Source organism: Brachyhypopomus gauderio, chromosome 13, assembly GCF_052324685.1.
Source record: "Brachyhypopomus gauderio isolate BG-103 chromosome 13, BGAUD_0.2, whole genome shotgun sequence".
Classification (NCBI taxonomy): domain Eukaryota; kingdom Metazoa; phylum Chordata; class Actinopteri; order Gymnotiformes; family Hypopomidae; genus Brachyhypopomus; species Brachyhypopomus gauderio.
This window is the reverse complement of record NC_135223.1, coordinates 1177501-1193870: the sequence shown is the minus strand read 5'-3', so window position 1 is coordinate 1193870 and position 16370 is coordinate 1177501. Positions and strand designations below refer to the sequence as shown.

General features: G+C 45.8%; 2 protein-coding genes across 2 annotated transcripts in view; both read right to left on the bottom strand.

The window, feature by feature from the left end:
- Positions 1-96: 96 nt before the first annotated feature.
- Positions 97-13037, bottom strand: nbn (nibrin). Its single transcript, XM_076970349.1, has 16 exons — positions 12832-13037; positions 12516-12634; positions 11684-11811; positions 11392-11551; positions 11198-11301; positions 7932-8049; positions 6829-7019; positions 5945-6042; positions 5540-5678; positions 5163-5448; positions 4393-5049; positions 4216-4281; positions 3921-4082; positions 3701-3814; positions 2639-2688; positions 97-785 (listed from the first exon to the last, which is right to left on the bottom strand). The coding sequence occupies exons 1-16, from the start codon at positions 12863-12865 to the stop codon at positions 755-757; spliced, it is 2457 nt and encodes an 818-aa protein (XP_076826464.1). The 5' UTR covers positions 12866-13037; the 3' UTR covers positions 97-754.
- A 291-nt stretch (positions 13038-13328) lies between these two features.
- The window catches only part of fam189b (family with sequence similarity 189 member B), an 8280-nt gene continuing 5238 nt past the window's right edge, over positions 13329-16370 (bottom strand). Inside the window, exons 13-14 of the mRNA XM_076971353.1 lie at positions 15502-15633; positions 13329-15302 (exon numbers count right to left, since the gene is read on the bottom strand). Coding sequence (XP_076827468.1) covers positions 15045-15302; positions 15502-15633 — 390 coding nt within the window. The 3' untranslated portion in view covers positions 13329-15044. The remainder of the gene's footprint in view (positions 15303-15501; positions 15634-16370) is intronic.

The following is a 16370-nucleotide window of genomic DNA, read 5'->3' as shown; positions in this document are numbered from 1 at the left end:
GTCAGTGGATGTTATAAACAGTTATAAAGTGAACAGGTTTGGTAAGCAGGATCTCCATTCATTCCTGTGAATGTTAGGATGAGGGTCAAGATGGACTCTTTGGAAATGACACAACAACGTGTTTATTCAGGTTTAACAGACCACAAGTAGTTTATCCAGCAATTTGATGTTTGGAAATTTTTTTAGGAGGGGTGGGGAAATTCCACAGGTACGTAGTAGTGTTTCAGAGGGTTTCGAGCTTGGTTTAGCAGTGTCCTACTGAGAAACATTATATTTGCAATTGTTCTGGAAAACAAATGAAAAAACCATAATGAAACTGATGAGGTGGTTTCGTACAGCTCCTTTGAGCAGGTGTGGGTTACCCGCTGCTACTGGAGCATTTGGAAAGTCAGGACGAAAAAAGAACAGCAGGAACACGAGCTAACGAATCAACTTATGAATCAACAAGCTTACGAATCAACGAGCTTACGAATCAACGAGCTTACGAATCAACGAGCTTACGAATCAACGAACTTACGAATTTTGTTCTTTAGGTTCATGCCTTAAACAAGAACAGACAACATATTTAAGGCCTGTGGGATTTTAGGAACGTTACACACATTTTCTCTCAATGATCCAGAAAGAATTTGGGTTGGTAAGTTGTCAACTGCTCCAAACATATTTGGTTGAGAACTTGTGAAACACTTTCAAACTGTTGAGAATGCAAATCACTGACGAGAATCAGAAACAATCCCGTGTCCTTAACAACGATCTCTCATCTTCTTTTAGTAGACTTTGGGTTGTACCTATAATCAAAAAATAGAACAAAATTTTAAAGCTTTTCTAAACAGTAAACACAGCAGATTTATAACATTAACCTAACCTAATCTGTAATGGTGCAACTGAACTTTAAAGTGCTTGGCACTGTTTAAAGCTGTTTAACATTTCCTCAGTACAACACGTCTGGGCCTCGCAAGTGTAACGGGAATGACCAGACACCACCAGAGCAGACGAACGTAGACGCATGAGGATCTTCAGTCTCTCTGGACATGTGATGTTCCCTCGTCATGGTTGACTGACCAGGGAACATCATTCACAGTTCAAACAAGCTTGGAACATTTTGTGTGTGTGTGTGTGTGTGTGTGTGTGTGTGTGTGTGCATGCTGGATCTGCTTTGGCATCAGAAATGGAACCACTTTAAAGCAAGCCTTACACTTTAGCCAGATTTTGTCTCTAAGCAACACCTCTTCCCCCGTGAACAAACCCTCGTCCATCCTGTGCCCTGTCCAACCCCGTCTCTCTGGAGACAGCTGGTGACATGAGACCTCACGCATGGTCTCACACCAATAGCACATTCCCATTCCCTCACTCAAACACACACCCAGAGTATACTCATTCCCTCACTCAAACACACACCCAGAGTATACTCATTCCCTCACTCAAACACACACCCAGAGTATACTCATTCCCTCACTCAAACACACGCCCAGAGTATACTCATTCCCTCACTCAAACACACGCCCAGAGTATACTCATTCCCTCACTCAAACACACACCCAGAGTATACTCATTCCCTCACTCAAACACACACCCAGAGTATACTCATTCCCTCACTCAAACACACACCCAGAGTATACTCATTCCCTCACTCAAACACACGCCCAGAGTATACTCATTCCCTCACTCAAACACACGCCCAGAGTATACTCATTCCCTCACTCAAACACACACCCAGAGTATACTCATTCCCTCACTCAAACACACACCCAGAGTATACTCATTCCCTCACTCAAACACACACCCAGAGTACACTCATTCCCTCACTCAAACACACACCCAGAGTACACTCATTCCCTCACTCAAACACACACCCAGAGTACACTCATTCCCTCACTCAAACACACACCCAGAGTATACTCATTCCCTCACTCAAACACACACCCAGAGTATACTCATTCCCTCACTCAAACACACACCCAGAGTATACTCATTCCCTCACTCAAACACACACCCAGAGTATACTCATTCCCTCACTCAAACACACGCCCAGAGTATACTCATTCCCTCACTCAAACACACGCCCAGAGTATACTCATTCCCTCACTCAAACACACACCCAGAGTATACTCATTCCCTCACTCAAACACACACCCAGAGTATACTCATTCCCTCACTCAAATACATGCCCAGAGTATACTCATTCCCCCACTCAAATACACTCCCAGGGTATACTCATTCCCTTACTCATATATCAATATTCCTTTTTCCCCCCATTATTATTAATATTGTTGACAAGTGAAGCAGTTACAAAAACACTTTACCATCAGGACCCTCTTTACCAGACCCTCATATTTGAGTACTATTGCTTCTTCTAATGTTCATTAATCATACAAATCACTTTTCTATCCTGTATCCTGAAGCGGATACACGTGCACACTAGTGATGCCATACAAGGTGACAGGAACCTGAGATTGTGTGAGTGTGAGTGTGTGTGTGTGTGTGTGTGTGGTGTGCATGGTGTGCAGTGTGTGTGCATGTGTGTGGTGTGGGTGTGTGTAGTGTGTGTGGTGTGCCTGTGTTTCTGTTCACACGTTTACCAGTCAACACATAACAGTCAACTCTGTTAGTGCGGACTGCCAGGTTTCACGTGGATCATTACCTGAACAGGTCTTCTCCTGCAGCATCTTCTGCCTCCTGCTCCTTCTCCTCCTGAAACAGACATGACATGACATCTCCCATCTTCTCTCGTGGGATCTTCACACCTACCCATAATGCTTCACTTCTCCTGCCCATCAGGGTTGTGTTTTCCCCATTTTTACATTTCTAAGCGTATGGAAAGTAGACCGGCATAAGCAACTGTCCACAAATTCCCCTCTTTCCTATTCACTCTTTCCCCCCTTATTCTCTCTTGCATTCACTCCATCAATCAATCAATTTCTCTCTCTCTCTCTGCCCCCCTCTCTCAGTTCAATTCAACAATGCTTTATTGGCATGAATGTACTAAAACACAGCAAGGTCTGGCCTCTCTGAGTAACCAGCTCTGTCTGTGCCGACCAGTTTCATTGGCCAGTCTGTACTCACTGAATCTGTACATTATCAACATCTTCCTCAGTTTCTTGTCTTTGATTGTTGTCAGGTAGTTCGGCAATGTGTAGTCTCGATTTATGGTCAAATAGCATAGGTGTTTTGTTGTTGTGTAGTCTAATAGGTGATGTAATTTAGTTTTTGGCTGGTGATAATTTGACTGGGTCTGATTTTGAGTGAGTGAGTGGACAGGCTGATTATTGTCCGTGATGGTGTTTTAGGTCACTGAGACTCAGGACCATCTGACTGAGGGGAATCCTCTCCGTGTTCACTTCCTGACTAGCCAGAGCTTTATAATGGAGGGATTGGGGGTTACTAGACTTGATATGTTTCCAAAACTGTATAGCTTTTATGAATATTTAATATAAATCTCTCTCTCTCTCCTCCCCCCCCCCCCCCCCAATTCAATTCAATTTAAGGTGCTTTATTGGCATGACAAATATTGCTTCATTTGTATTGCCAAAGCCTGAACACTTACAATATTAGTAACACTGAAACAGATAAAAGTTGGGCTCACAACTCTAAACTCTCCCCCTCCCTCTCTCTCTCCCTCCATCCCTCCCACCCCGTGTCCCTCCCTCCCTCCCTCCGTCCGTCCCTCTCTCCGTCCCTCCCTCCCTCCCTCCCTCTCTCTCACCTTCGCTGCATCTTTTAGCCATTCCTCAAGTTCGGAGTTCTTGCTGCGGCTGTGAGCCACCAGGTCTGAGCCGCCGATGATGCTGGGTAATCCATGAAGGCCAGGAACAGGAAGCTGTCACACAAGCAGAAGGAAATGCTACCGATCTGCACAGAGCGGAGGAGCGAGTTCACCTGTCCTCAGCGTACACCGTGTCCCCAGCCAACCTCCCGGGTCACACCTTGCGGAAACGCTTGAAGTTCTTGCTGTTGGGATCACACATCTGCAGCGGGTCGGGTCTCGGCCTGCAGGGGGCGCTCACTGTCAGGGTCTTGAACTGAATCTGCATGACCTTCTTGGGAAGCTCAGGGTCGTTCTCGGTACCTGTCGCTGAGGTCAAGGCCTGCAAATCAAAAGCAAAGTGATTACAACAACTCCATGATACACCCAGGGAGCACAAGTCAGAGAAACAGCCCTAATTGAGGGTCTTGGATTGATTCATTAATCCTATACTGTGTCGTGTCTGGAAATCTCACCATGGGATCTTGCTTGATTTCTACCACTTTTTTGCACTTGCCAAAGCTATTAAGAGACTCTGTTGCCTAAAATCAAAGTAAACATGTTTAATCTTTCACACAACATTGACAAAGTTCAAATAAACTCTTGCAAAAGTCTAAATTTCAAAGTGATTCATTCAGGAGACGCATGCTCACCACAGCAAATGACACTTCTTCATCTTTAATATCCTCAGGTTCAGATTTATCCTTCCTACACACAGAGCTACACTCTTTCTTCCCCAAATCTGGCGTTTTATTGGACGACTCCCTCTGCTTCCTTCCAGAGCTCTGACTGCTACTGGCTGCACTTGGTCCTTTGTTCTCCAATCCTTGGATATTATTGGCTACGCTTTTCTGTTTCTCCGCCCTCCGCTGGTTGCTGGGTGCCATCATGGTCTCACCCGGATCCACACGCTGTCTCTTATTGGCCGCAGGCTCCAGGGGCTGGTCCATGTCCAGGGACATGATGGACTCCAACTCATCGGGAGACACGTCAAGTTCGCCCATGTCCGCAGACGCCTCGGGACCAGACGGCTTGTCCTGCTCCGGCTCTTTCCTCTTCGTAGCACCGGAGACGACGCTCGGATCGCTCTCTCCGCGTCCTGAGCTGGTACCGACCCCAGAACCCAAACCCAGACTTGCGCTGAAATCGGGATGCCGGCGGTGACCACGCTGGCTCTGGCCTGCGCACGCGCTGACGGGATCCAGGCTCTCGGAGGCAGCATTAGAGCTCTTCGCCTTCCTGTTCTCCTCATCCTCGCCGTCCTTCCTGGACAGCTTAGCCTCAGACAAGGAATCCGCTTCACCCTCACGCTGTCTGCACAGAGACGTGACATCGACGTTTCTACACTATTTGTCAATAAATAACAAGCATGAAAGAACAAAAAGACACGTGGGTGATCGGGTCTGGCTGTGGTATTAGTGACTCGCCTTTTCTTTTTGGCGGGCTGGAAGTAGTTTGTGAGTGCGGACTGTTTCTGGGGGGGTTTAAACGTGCCGGGCTGGACGCGTGCTGGCTGTGGCGTGGTCTCCTCGCTCCGGTCTCCAGCCAGACCAGCTGCTGGACGCGTGGACTCCGGGACGGCGTGGGCTACCGGCGGCACTCCGGCCGACAACGGCCTCCCGGAGGACGCGGTGGAGCCCTGGGCGTACGCCCGACCAGGACGCTTCTCTGGGGTCTCCCCAATGGCTGCGACCCCGCATATGTCCAACCTGTAAAGGTCAAGGGTCACTGGCTACACAAACGCTTCTTACATGAACTTCTTATTTAGGTCAGTGCTCATGAGGAGCGCAACGTCCTCACCCGCGTATGGGCTGAGACGGTTCTGTGTTGGCCGCGTAGGCCGTGATGTTCTGGGAGACTGGAGGAAGCACAGTCTCGTCCACCGTGGCATTCTGGGACAGCGATGCTCCAGGGATCGCTGGCCTCACTCGCACAGAATCTACAAGACAAAAAAAAAAAAAAAAAGAGGATAGTGCTATGTAATAATGAATGTGACTGTGGTGAACGTTAGTGACTGTGGCAAACATTAGTGAATGATAATGCGGTGCTGTTGCTTCTGATATTTGTTCAGAATGACACTGTAATAATTAGTTCCACTTTCTTACGCCAAAAGACAGATGCCCTTATTTTGCATAATGTTAGAACAGAGTGCTGATATGAGTACCGTGTGTGTGTGTGTGTGTGTGTATTTATGTTTTAGCTCACCAGAACTTAAAGAGACACCGGGATTGCAGTAGGTCTCATTGTTAACATAAATGGCAGCCAATCCAATCTCAGATTCAGTGATGAAGCGCAACCCATTTCTGCAACGAGAGACAGACAGAGTAAAAGAGAGAATACACAGATTTGCAGACTTGTGCGGCAGGTCTATCTGGGCCTCATGAGGCCTCTTCACACAGGCATGTGCAGCACAGCCACTAAGACTGAATCTTTCTTTCAACTATCATATGGAGAGGAGTTAGAAGGCCATCTAGCACATGGGCCCAAGATCAAAACGCAGAAATGTACCTCCATCGTACTCCACTGGCTGCTTAAAGATAGTAGATTTGATCAGAGTCAACGATGGTGCTTAAAAGACAAATAATCTACTCATGCCCTTATGGACGTGGTATACACCACAGCTGGGGGTGCACATCACCGACATCTGCACGTTTAGGAAAGTACCTGTCAGAGTTGAGAACATTATACATCCTGAATAGGGCAGAAGAACACAGTGTGCTGTTTTGGGAGGTTGTCAGGTGCCTCCATCAGGGGGTGTGGCCCAGGGAACTCTACTCGGACCAATCATTGTCTTTATTTTCTTTATTTTGACTTGAACCAAGTCTGGAAATATGTAGATGATATTAGCTTGCTAAAAACCAAACAAGGGCCCGTCACTCTAATCTGACAGATGTGTTTTGTGAATTATTTACCCGGTCCATTAACAAATTCATGCTCTTTAACAATTTAAAAACGTATGTGCAGATAATACAGACCCGCACACCCTCCACACTGTGGCCTCCCTGCTTTGAGGAACAGCCAGAACAGATTTACTTACATTTTGCTCAACCTAACAAGCATCTTTCCTCTATGCAGTAGTGGGGAGGTACCTGTGTAAGACCCGGCCCACAGAGTCCACCCATGTCTTGGTGGTGGGTGTTAGCAGTGCTTGGGAAGATCCAGTTTCCACATCTACAACACACGTCCTTGGAGATTCCAGAAGTGACACAGGAACTGACCCCTCCTCCAAAAGCTGACTCCTCCCACTTCCACAACTGATGGCCTGACTTAAACGTTTCATCTAAAACACACACGCACACAACAAACATGAACAAAAAAAAAAAAAAAACTAGTACACAAATGAATAAAAATGCCATGAACCATCAGCATCCATCATGCTCTGGTAACTCCTACACAGAAAAGACTGAAAACTGTCCAGAAACCAAACTTTCCATGTAAAACAACAGTCACTATGTAGAGGACCAATGGTGTGTAGCACCTTCCCGAGCACAATAAATAAGCAAGAACACAGCAGTGTTCGCCTTTGTGGAAGATCTGTTCAGTTTCACCTTCACAATGACAATAACTCTCATTTAAATTAAAATGAATGCAGTCAGCACACTGAAGTTAAGATGCCCAAGTCGAGTTTAGCGGCGGCTGCTGTCAGTAACATGTCAGGGCTGACACTGCTGTCACCTTCAATCGCCCTCAGACCCAGTCAAACATTCAGGCCCCCTGTACTGTACTACAGTTTTTAGTTTTGGGGAGAAAATGATGACTCGTCTCCTCATCTCACTCGTTCTGTGATTGAGGGGATGAAATGCTGGAGAAAACAGCAAATGTTAAACAAACAAACCAAAAGTGAACATGGCATAGACTTGAGTGATGTCCACTACACACGGATAACACCGGCTACAAAACCAAATGTCTGGAACAAGTGTAGCATTTCTAACAGAGCAGTGTTACGATCAGTACCGTCGTTTATGAACAGTGACCGAGGCAGAATTTGAAAGAATTTTAACCATAGACATGCCTCACATAGCCGAAACTCCCATTTTTGGAGACATTGTGCTGTGTGTGTGTTTCTGGATTCAAGTTGCCTCAGTATTTTATTTGTCACCCAAGTTATTATCTAAAAAGAACAAATAAAAGAGAATCCATCCCATAAAGACTCTTCCATGAGTCCCTTGGCTAAACAGAGGGACTCCCTTGCCTGCTTGGTGTTGAGGAAGACAAAGGTTTTGTCCTTGAACAGGGTCTTCCTCTCCGTCCGGGGGCTCAGATCCACCTCCTGCTCGCTCAGACTGGCCTCGCCCATCTCTGGTCTGAAACTGGCCCATGCAAGTAGAGAGATGTTGAGGATTGTGGCCTTTCTGTAAATCTCATCTTATCAGAAACATCTGATTCTGTTTTTCATATACAGTTGCATGAAAAAGTATGTGAACCCTTTGGGATTGATTGGATTTCTGCATAAATTGGTCATTAAAAGTGTAAGTCACAACAATAGACAAACACAGTCTGCTTAAACTTATACCACACAAAAAATTATATATTTGCATGGTATTATTCAAGACAACATGTAAACATCCACAGTGCAGGGTGGAAAAGTATGTGAACCCCTAGACCAGGGGTGGCCAACCCGCGGCTCGCGAGCCGCATGCGGCTCTTTGCCTGGTTTCATGCGGCTCCCCAGCCTGTCCGCGGGCTCACCTGCACAAACGGGGCGACACACTGCTACATTTTCGTGGTGCGCGGTTAGTTTACAAGCCTAGCGAGCCGCTAATACTTTTAAAACCGGCGTAGTGGAAAACACGCATCTGACTGTCTTCACAGCTAATAATTTACACTCGCCACCCCCCCCCACCCCCCGGCTCAACAGATTACACTCGCCCATGTACGATGTGGCTCTTTGCCGTAACACAGTAAGAAAAGTGGCTCTTGGTCTATGACGGGTTGGCCACCCCTGCCCTAGACAAATGACTCCTAAGAGCTAATTGGAGCCAATCTGGAGTCCAATCAATTAGGGATGCACCGAAAATTCGGCCACCGAAAATACTTTCATCACCGAAACAACACGGCCGAAACGATGTGTTGTGATGACGCAAGCAAAAATCGCCACCTGCACGTGCTTATTTGGATTTTTAAAAAGTTTCAAAAGCAAAAAAGTTTCAGTGATGGCGCCAAGGCAAAGGACATTACACCAAAAATTATGGAACTCGTTGCCAGGCTTTAGACGATCAGCCGTTCTCTGTCGTAGGGATTTCGTAGGCTAATAGAGCACATTGAGCCCCGTTATGTTTTGCCGAGCAGACGACATTTCTCAGAAGCGTGTTTACCTGAGCTGTTTAATGTTGTTGCAAGAGAGAATTATGAGAGAATTTATATTTATCTTTCAGGCCAGTCAGTTATAATAAAATTTAACTCGTATAAAATACATATATTTATCCTCTCAGATAAAAACGGTCTGCAAGCGAGTTAAATTTAATTAGTGGTCGTCCGTTGTCAGCGTTATCGCCGTTAACGGCCCACCACTAATTTTATTTTATAATATGCATTACTGTAATGTCAGTGCTAAATAAATATTTTCAAATCAAATTTTGTAGTTGATTTATTCTTTGAATAGCAATGCCTTGATTTTAGTGAGGTTAGCCATAAATCCAATGTTACTAATAATTGGCATAATGTATTTCGGTGTTTCGGTTTTCGGCCTTGGTTTCCTCATTTTCGGTTTTCGGTTTCGGCTAAGAATTTTCATTTCGGTGCATCCCTACAATCAATGTGATGAGATTGGATGTCATGAGGGGCAGTCATGGCCTGGTGGTTACGGAACTGGTCTTGTGACCGGAGGGTCGTGGGTTTGATTCCCAGACCTGAGGCCATGACTGAGGTGCCCCTGAGCAAGGCCCTTAACCCTCAATTGCTCACTTGTATAAAAATGAGATAAAAATGTAAGTCGCTCTGGATAAGGGCGTCTGCCAAATGCCATAAAAATGTAAATGTAAAATGGATGTGTTGGTTAAAGCCGCCTGCCCTATAAAAACACACCAGATTTGAGTCTGCTGTTCTGAAAAAGCATCGCTTGACGTGAATCATGCCTCGCACAAAAGAGCTCTCAGAAGACCTACGTTCAAGAACTGGTGACTTGCATGAAGCTGGAAAGGTTTACAAAAGTGTCTCTAAAAGCCTTGATGTTCATGTGTCCACGGTAAGACAAGACGGTCTACAAATGGAGAAAGTTCAGCACGGTTGCTACTCTCCCTAGTCATGGGCGTCCTATGAAGATGACTACAAGAGCATAGCGCAGAATGATCAATGAGATGAAGGAGAATCCTATAGTGTCAGCTAAAGACTTACAGGAATCTCTGGCACATGCTAACATGTTTGTTGACAAATCCACAATACGTAGAACATTACACAAGAATGGAGTTCATGGCAGGACACCACGGAGGAAGACACTGCTGCCCAAATAAAACACTGCTGCACGTTTGAAGTTTGCCAAAGAGCACCTGGATGTTCTACAGCGCTACTGGTTAAATATCCTGTGGACAGATGAAACCAAAACTGAGTTGTTTGAAAGGAACACACAACGCTATGTGATGAGAGAAAAAGGTACAGCACACGTAATCAAAACCTCGTCCCTACTGTGAAAATATGGTGGAGCGGGCATCATGGTTTGGCCTGCTTTGGTAGCTCAGGGTCTGGACGGATTGCAATCATCAACGAAAAAATGAATTCCCATGATTACCAAGACATTTTGCAGGAAAACTTAAGACCATATGTCCGCCAACTGAAGCTCAACAGAGGAAGGATGATGGAACAGGACAAAAATAGAAAAGTAAATCAACAACCTTCAATAGAAGATGCGCCTTCTGGAGTGGTCCAGTCAGAGTCCTGACCTCAACCCAATTAAGATACTGTGGCGTGACCTCCAGAGAGCGATTCACACCAGATATCTCAAGAATAATGCTGAACTGAAACGGTTTTGTGAAGAGGAATGTTTACATGTTATGTTCAATAAAACCATGCAAACAATTTTGTGTGGTATAAGTTTAAGAGGACTGTGTTTGTCTATTGTTGTGACTTAGATGATCAGAACACATTTAATGACCAATTCATGCAGAAATCCAATTAATCCCAAAGGGTTCACATACTTTCATGCAACTGTATATGTAAACATGAATATTTTGTGGACTCATTTTATTTTTAAGGTGAAGGCCAAACTCGGCGTGACGTCTTGCACATTATAAGTCTACAGCAGTCACACGTCTGGACTGAGAGACGTCCAGTGTTACCCAAATCTACCACAGATTGAGCCATGAGTCCTGGACTAGTCTGAGCTGCAAAACCAGTGCAGCCCCTGTTCAGGTTTGAAAGCTCTCTTTCTGAAGCTGAATGCAGTGAACAGCACATTTGGTCTCAGTACACAGGATATTACGGTGTTTAAACCCATGCAAGCATCCCACAGAGGAGCCTCCCTACCTCTCCGCCTTCGGAAGCGCCTGCTTCCGCCGCACGGCAGCGGAGAGCTCGGCGAAGAACTCCGGCTTCACGACGGGCCGGCAGCACAGGAGAGCACATATGGTCTGCACAGGCAACAGTACCTCACTCAGCATCTTCACGCCGGGAAATCTCTCCAGCACAGAGGGGAGGGAGTGAGCCGGCTGCTCTCTGACCTTGATGGTGACCTTCACCACGGGCATGACCAGGTGCGTGCAGTCCTGCGTCCAGGTGCCGACCAGGCGTCCCCCGACAGCCTGGACGTCCTGCGAGAGGCTCGTCTTCCCTTCAGCGTCCACACACGACGAACAGACGAGCACCGAGTCCAGCTCCAGCCTGAGACCGACGAGAACATACAGCACTTTGACATTTAGGTGATTTTACAAGTTCACCAGTGCAGAAGTTCCCTTATGTTCAGATACATCCCCCCAAAATGACAGGCAGGGTGGGTGAGTGGGCAACGCAGACCTAAACTTGCTTTGAAAGACCCCGAACGTCAGGCCGTCTCCAACATGCAGCGTGGTGGTGGATCCGGTCGCGACCTGCTCGTTGTTGACGAAGGTACCGTATTTGGAACTGTCCTTTAGCATGACCACCTGCAGTAGAGGAAACACCACCAACGGGATCATCACACACACAAACACCTACAACAGCAATGCTGCCATCTGCTCTAGGAAAGTCTCACATATTTATTTATGTTTATTGGCTCTTACACTGTACAACACTGCCAACTTGTGTAAATTCAAACTTTTCAGGAGGAGCTCCTGCTAAGAACTATCAGCCAATCTTTTATTAACTGGAGTAAATATGTTAAAACAGCCTCTCAAAGCACAGCAACTCTACACTGAACACCTGACCAATAAATGCTTAAATGAGTATTAAACTGAAATAGCTTAAATATATTAACATTAATTACTCAAATAAAGGTTTTACAAGGCAGCTATAAAACAATTAGTTAACAATAGAAAACTTCAGATGAAAATAATTCTAGACTTCTTTCTAGGATGGTTCAGAGGTCATTCACTTGACAAGACAGTGAATTTGTTCAAGGGAAACCAGGGGAATTCATTCTCTGGATTACTCTCAAGTTACCATTGTATGTATTCAAACACATTCTACATATAAACACTCAAAGGGGAGAAAGGGGATTTTACACAAGGTTACAAAATTTCTAAGCCACCAATCCTCCTTTACAGACATCCACAACTCTGCCAGGTAAAACACAAGTCAACAAATGCGGCAAAGAAAACTTACAATTGCTGATAACACAGTATAGCCACTTGGAGGAGCTTGAACTCACCTGCTCAGTGACAGACAGGTGGGCGTGCACGCGACTGATCGACTGGTCATTGGACAGAAGGATGTCACAGTTCTTCCGACCCACCACATAGTCCTTACCAGGGAGGAGACAGATGGCCTCTGGGATTCAGGACAAAACCATTATGTTAAACATGTGCATGGCAGACTTCATGTGTATAGCGTCTTGGTCAGACTTCTCTGGACTATACTACCAGGATAAGAAATGAGTTGTGTTGTCTAGAGGGCACGGCAGGTGTCTCCTGGTCTCTCCAGGTAGGAGCGCAGCTGTAGGAGAGACTGCTGGCAGCGCCACTGACCTGCGCCGCCGTCTGCACGCCGTAACTTCCACATGGCCACGTCTCAGTGATCTCGATTATTCATTCAGTCTCCATCTCCTTCATGACGAGGCTCAAAATGTTCCAGGAGCTCAAACAGCTTCTTAAAAGCTGACTAACGCTGCTCACTTCACTACCGCTGCGAAAAAGTTATACAGGAGAGCGCTAACGTTACAACTTCCGGTGAGACAAGCGCTGATGCACTTTCAGAATAAAAGTCAGTAAACAGTTTTAAATGTTAATATATTAAATACTGCAGCACTAAGACTTTCAGATAGTGTGCCATAAGATAATGGACAATACTGCTCTCAAAAACTAAATAAAACAAACAAACAAAACACAGAATGAGAGTGAACACTGATTCACATTTAATCTACCCTAAAATAAATGCTCATTTTAATGATGACTTTTATGATGACTTTTATGACACCATGCAAAGTATTACATTTCACAAAAATATATGTGTAGATTATATTTATTCAGCATGTTTTAGTACATAACCTAGATTTTGTTTAGGCATTTGGCCAATTTAACGATGTCCCCATATAATCAGTGTAAAGGCTACAGTACAAGTGCCCATGAACCATAATTGTCCCGTTATATCACACCAGACTGCAGCAACGTGATCTGGATCTCGTTTGCTTTTCCATGTTGCTGTCAGTGCTTCGGAGAGAAGGAGGTGTGCCAGTGAAATCAGCTTCAAATCATTTTCTTTATCAGTGTTTTCATTATTGGGTAGCCTGCTACTCAAGTCTGTTTTGCCACAGCTCCATAAGAATTCAATGTAGTCAAAAATCTTTTTATTTGTTATTTTTTCATTTTCCTTAAGATAAACTGAAGCGACTTTTAATTGGCTGGGCTATTCCAAGAAAGCTTAAGAGAGGAATTCCTTAAAATAAATATCAGTACAATATTTTAATCTGAAAAAGATATACTTTGCTTTGATGGTCCCATTCCTTCTTGTGTGTTAAGTTGTACCTGTACAGTGGATTGCGTTTGTAAAATTTATTGCCAGAGCTTATTTTTCAAGTGTAAATGGAACCTTATACCTGAAACCTTCTACCCATAAGATCATCATTTTTTTTTCTTCTCCTTTTGTGCACACGTGTGAATGCGTGCGTGCATGCGTGTGTGCAAAACGTGAGGAAAAACACAAGCCTTCGGTGCATGCAGAGGCGTTCGTTGGGCAATTTTTACACAGTCCCAGAATCAAGATTCCATTATAAACAAAGAATGATGCCAAGGATCGAGTCTGTCGTTGCAACGTTTTACTTGTGTCAGGAAAAGGGTTAGAAAAAAAGCACATGCACTTGCAGAAATACAGCCAGTGCATTTCAGTTTACCTTCACACTGTTAACCTCAGATGTGGAATGAGATATAGAATGGGAGAGATATATATAAATGCTCGTGTGTGTGGCCGGAGGCTTTTCAAATAGCACTGCTGCATGGCTGTTAAACAGAAATGTGCAGATATGATTCATCTGTGATCGTAGCGAGATCAATGGTAAAAACAGTGCCTAGGAAGACCAGGTCTCATAATGCAGGTGAGCAGTGATAACGTTACGTAAGATACAGAGTGCAGAAGTAGCAGCTTCGTGCTGCACAAACGCCCTTTGACATTCAGTCTCACAGCAGGACATGCGCAGATTTACAACCGGCTATAAAATCTGCTGAAAGGATCCAGTGCTTTTACTAAAACTAATGCCAAAATATGCATACGAAACTGGAAGATAGTACACGTGTGTGTGTGTGTGTGTGTGTGTGTGTGTGTGTGTGTGTGTGTGGTACGGGGAAGCACTGTATGGTCTTCATGCTCTGGTGCCAGTTCCACGGAGACTCAGCGAGCGGGTGGGTGTGGGATAAAGGTGTAGACGGGCGAAGAGAAGCTGTAGGGGGCTCAGAACTCGTGAGGCTGAGAGAGAACCGTTGCGATCGGCGGGTGCAGACGGCAGCGGACGTGGACCACAGAGGGCCACTTCTCAAACGGAGGCTTCATCCAGCAGGACCCAAACAGACAAGGTCTTAGCTCATCTCTGCTTGGGCAGACTAACTGGGAAGAATCCCGCCCAGGTCAGATCGCTAAGGTCAGCTGTGGAGGTGACAGCGTCTGAAGGCCTGGGTGACCTTTGAACCTCTCCTCTGGTCCCCGCTGGCCTCCCAAGCGCTCTCCTGGAGGTCGGCCCCTCTCCCCGTGCTCACAGGGCCGACTCCGAGTAGAGGGCGCCGGACGACTCGTGCGGACGTGGCCGCTGCCTGCGCAGCAGCTGCGCAGACGTGGAGCTGAGGTCGCCACAACTGCGCAGGTGGATGCCCTCTGCCCTCACAGGGTCGTAGTCACGGGGACGGTTGCTGTGGCGACTCTCGCTGTGGGAGTGGTGGTGTCCCCGGCGATGGCGGTGTGCACTTTGCTGGTACTGCTGCCCCCTGCTGGCTCCCCAGGAGGTACGCAAGACCTACACGCACACACGTGCACACACACACACACACACACACACACACACACACACACACACACAAAAGCTACATCAGCTACGTCGGCTATTCTAAATGAAAACACAACAGCTCATACATCATCGGTCACCTCAGAGGAGCAACAGAATGTTGCTTTTGAAAATAACGAACATTATTAATTAGCCGGTAGCGCGTCCTCACCTGTTCGAGAGGTAGGCCCTCCCCCCCAGCCCTGCGTTTAGGCGCCTGACTGCACGTCACCGCGTGATCGGAGGCGGCGCCGAGATTCCGTTTGGACCTCTGCAGGAACCGCTGCACAAGAACTCTGGTCACCTGCGGCGGGCGATAAGGCCCGTGTCAGTCCGGCTCTATTCTCTACGGTAGTTCTATATGCGTAGAGGGCAGGAAACTCCATGATCGTGCAGCATTTCTAAGTAGCGTTCATTCATTACGTGACATTGGTTTATGCCTCGCAAGCATAATAAAAAAAAAGCAATATAGCAACTAGCACCATTTTGTGCTACTCTTCTACTCTCTGTGTAATTATACGTCCAGACGTTTTGTTTGTAATATAAAAATAATGTGGTGTAACAAGGATGGAAAGTCATAGATTGCTTGTCACACGCTACTAACAACTGAATAAAGTTACAAGCATATTCATGTTTCAGGAGGATCTACATCTTTAAACATGAGTCACTCACTATCACTGCAGCCCTGTTTGTGTTCGTATGTTCAGGGGGGCAGCACATACAGTGGTTGTCACAACAGTATTTGGTATTTCCAAACAAGCAAAAGCAATGCTAGCGTTGTTAGTATCAGAAGAAGTAGCACAACTCTTTATTTCACCGCAGAGAGACGCAGGCTTGTTCAAAAACAGGACCACAGCAAACAATCACGGATGAATAGCTACAGTGATTTTTTTTCCCGATAAAGTGCACATCTTGCATAACTTACTGAGCCTCAACAAGATACACAGCTATCACAGCGTCAGAGAATAAAGGTGAAATAATCTCACCTTACTCTACAAAACCAAAGGATGCAGCAAGCAGCCAATAAGGACAGAAGCAGCA

Excerpts from the sequence above, each read along its gene's own strand:
- nbn (XM_076970349.1), bottom strand. The coding sequence starts at position 12,865 with ATGTGGAAGTTACGGCGTGCAGACGGCGGCGCAG. Across the intron at positions 5,050-5,162 it reads CCGCCAAAAAGAAAAGGCGA|CGTGAGGGTGAAGCGGATTC; the intron begins GTCACTAATACC and ends CTGTGCAGACAG. Across the intron at positions 4,282-4,392 it reads AAGAAGTGTCATTTGCTGTG|GCAACAGAGTCTCTTAATAG; the intron begins GTGAGCATGCGT and ends CTTTGATTTTAG.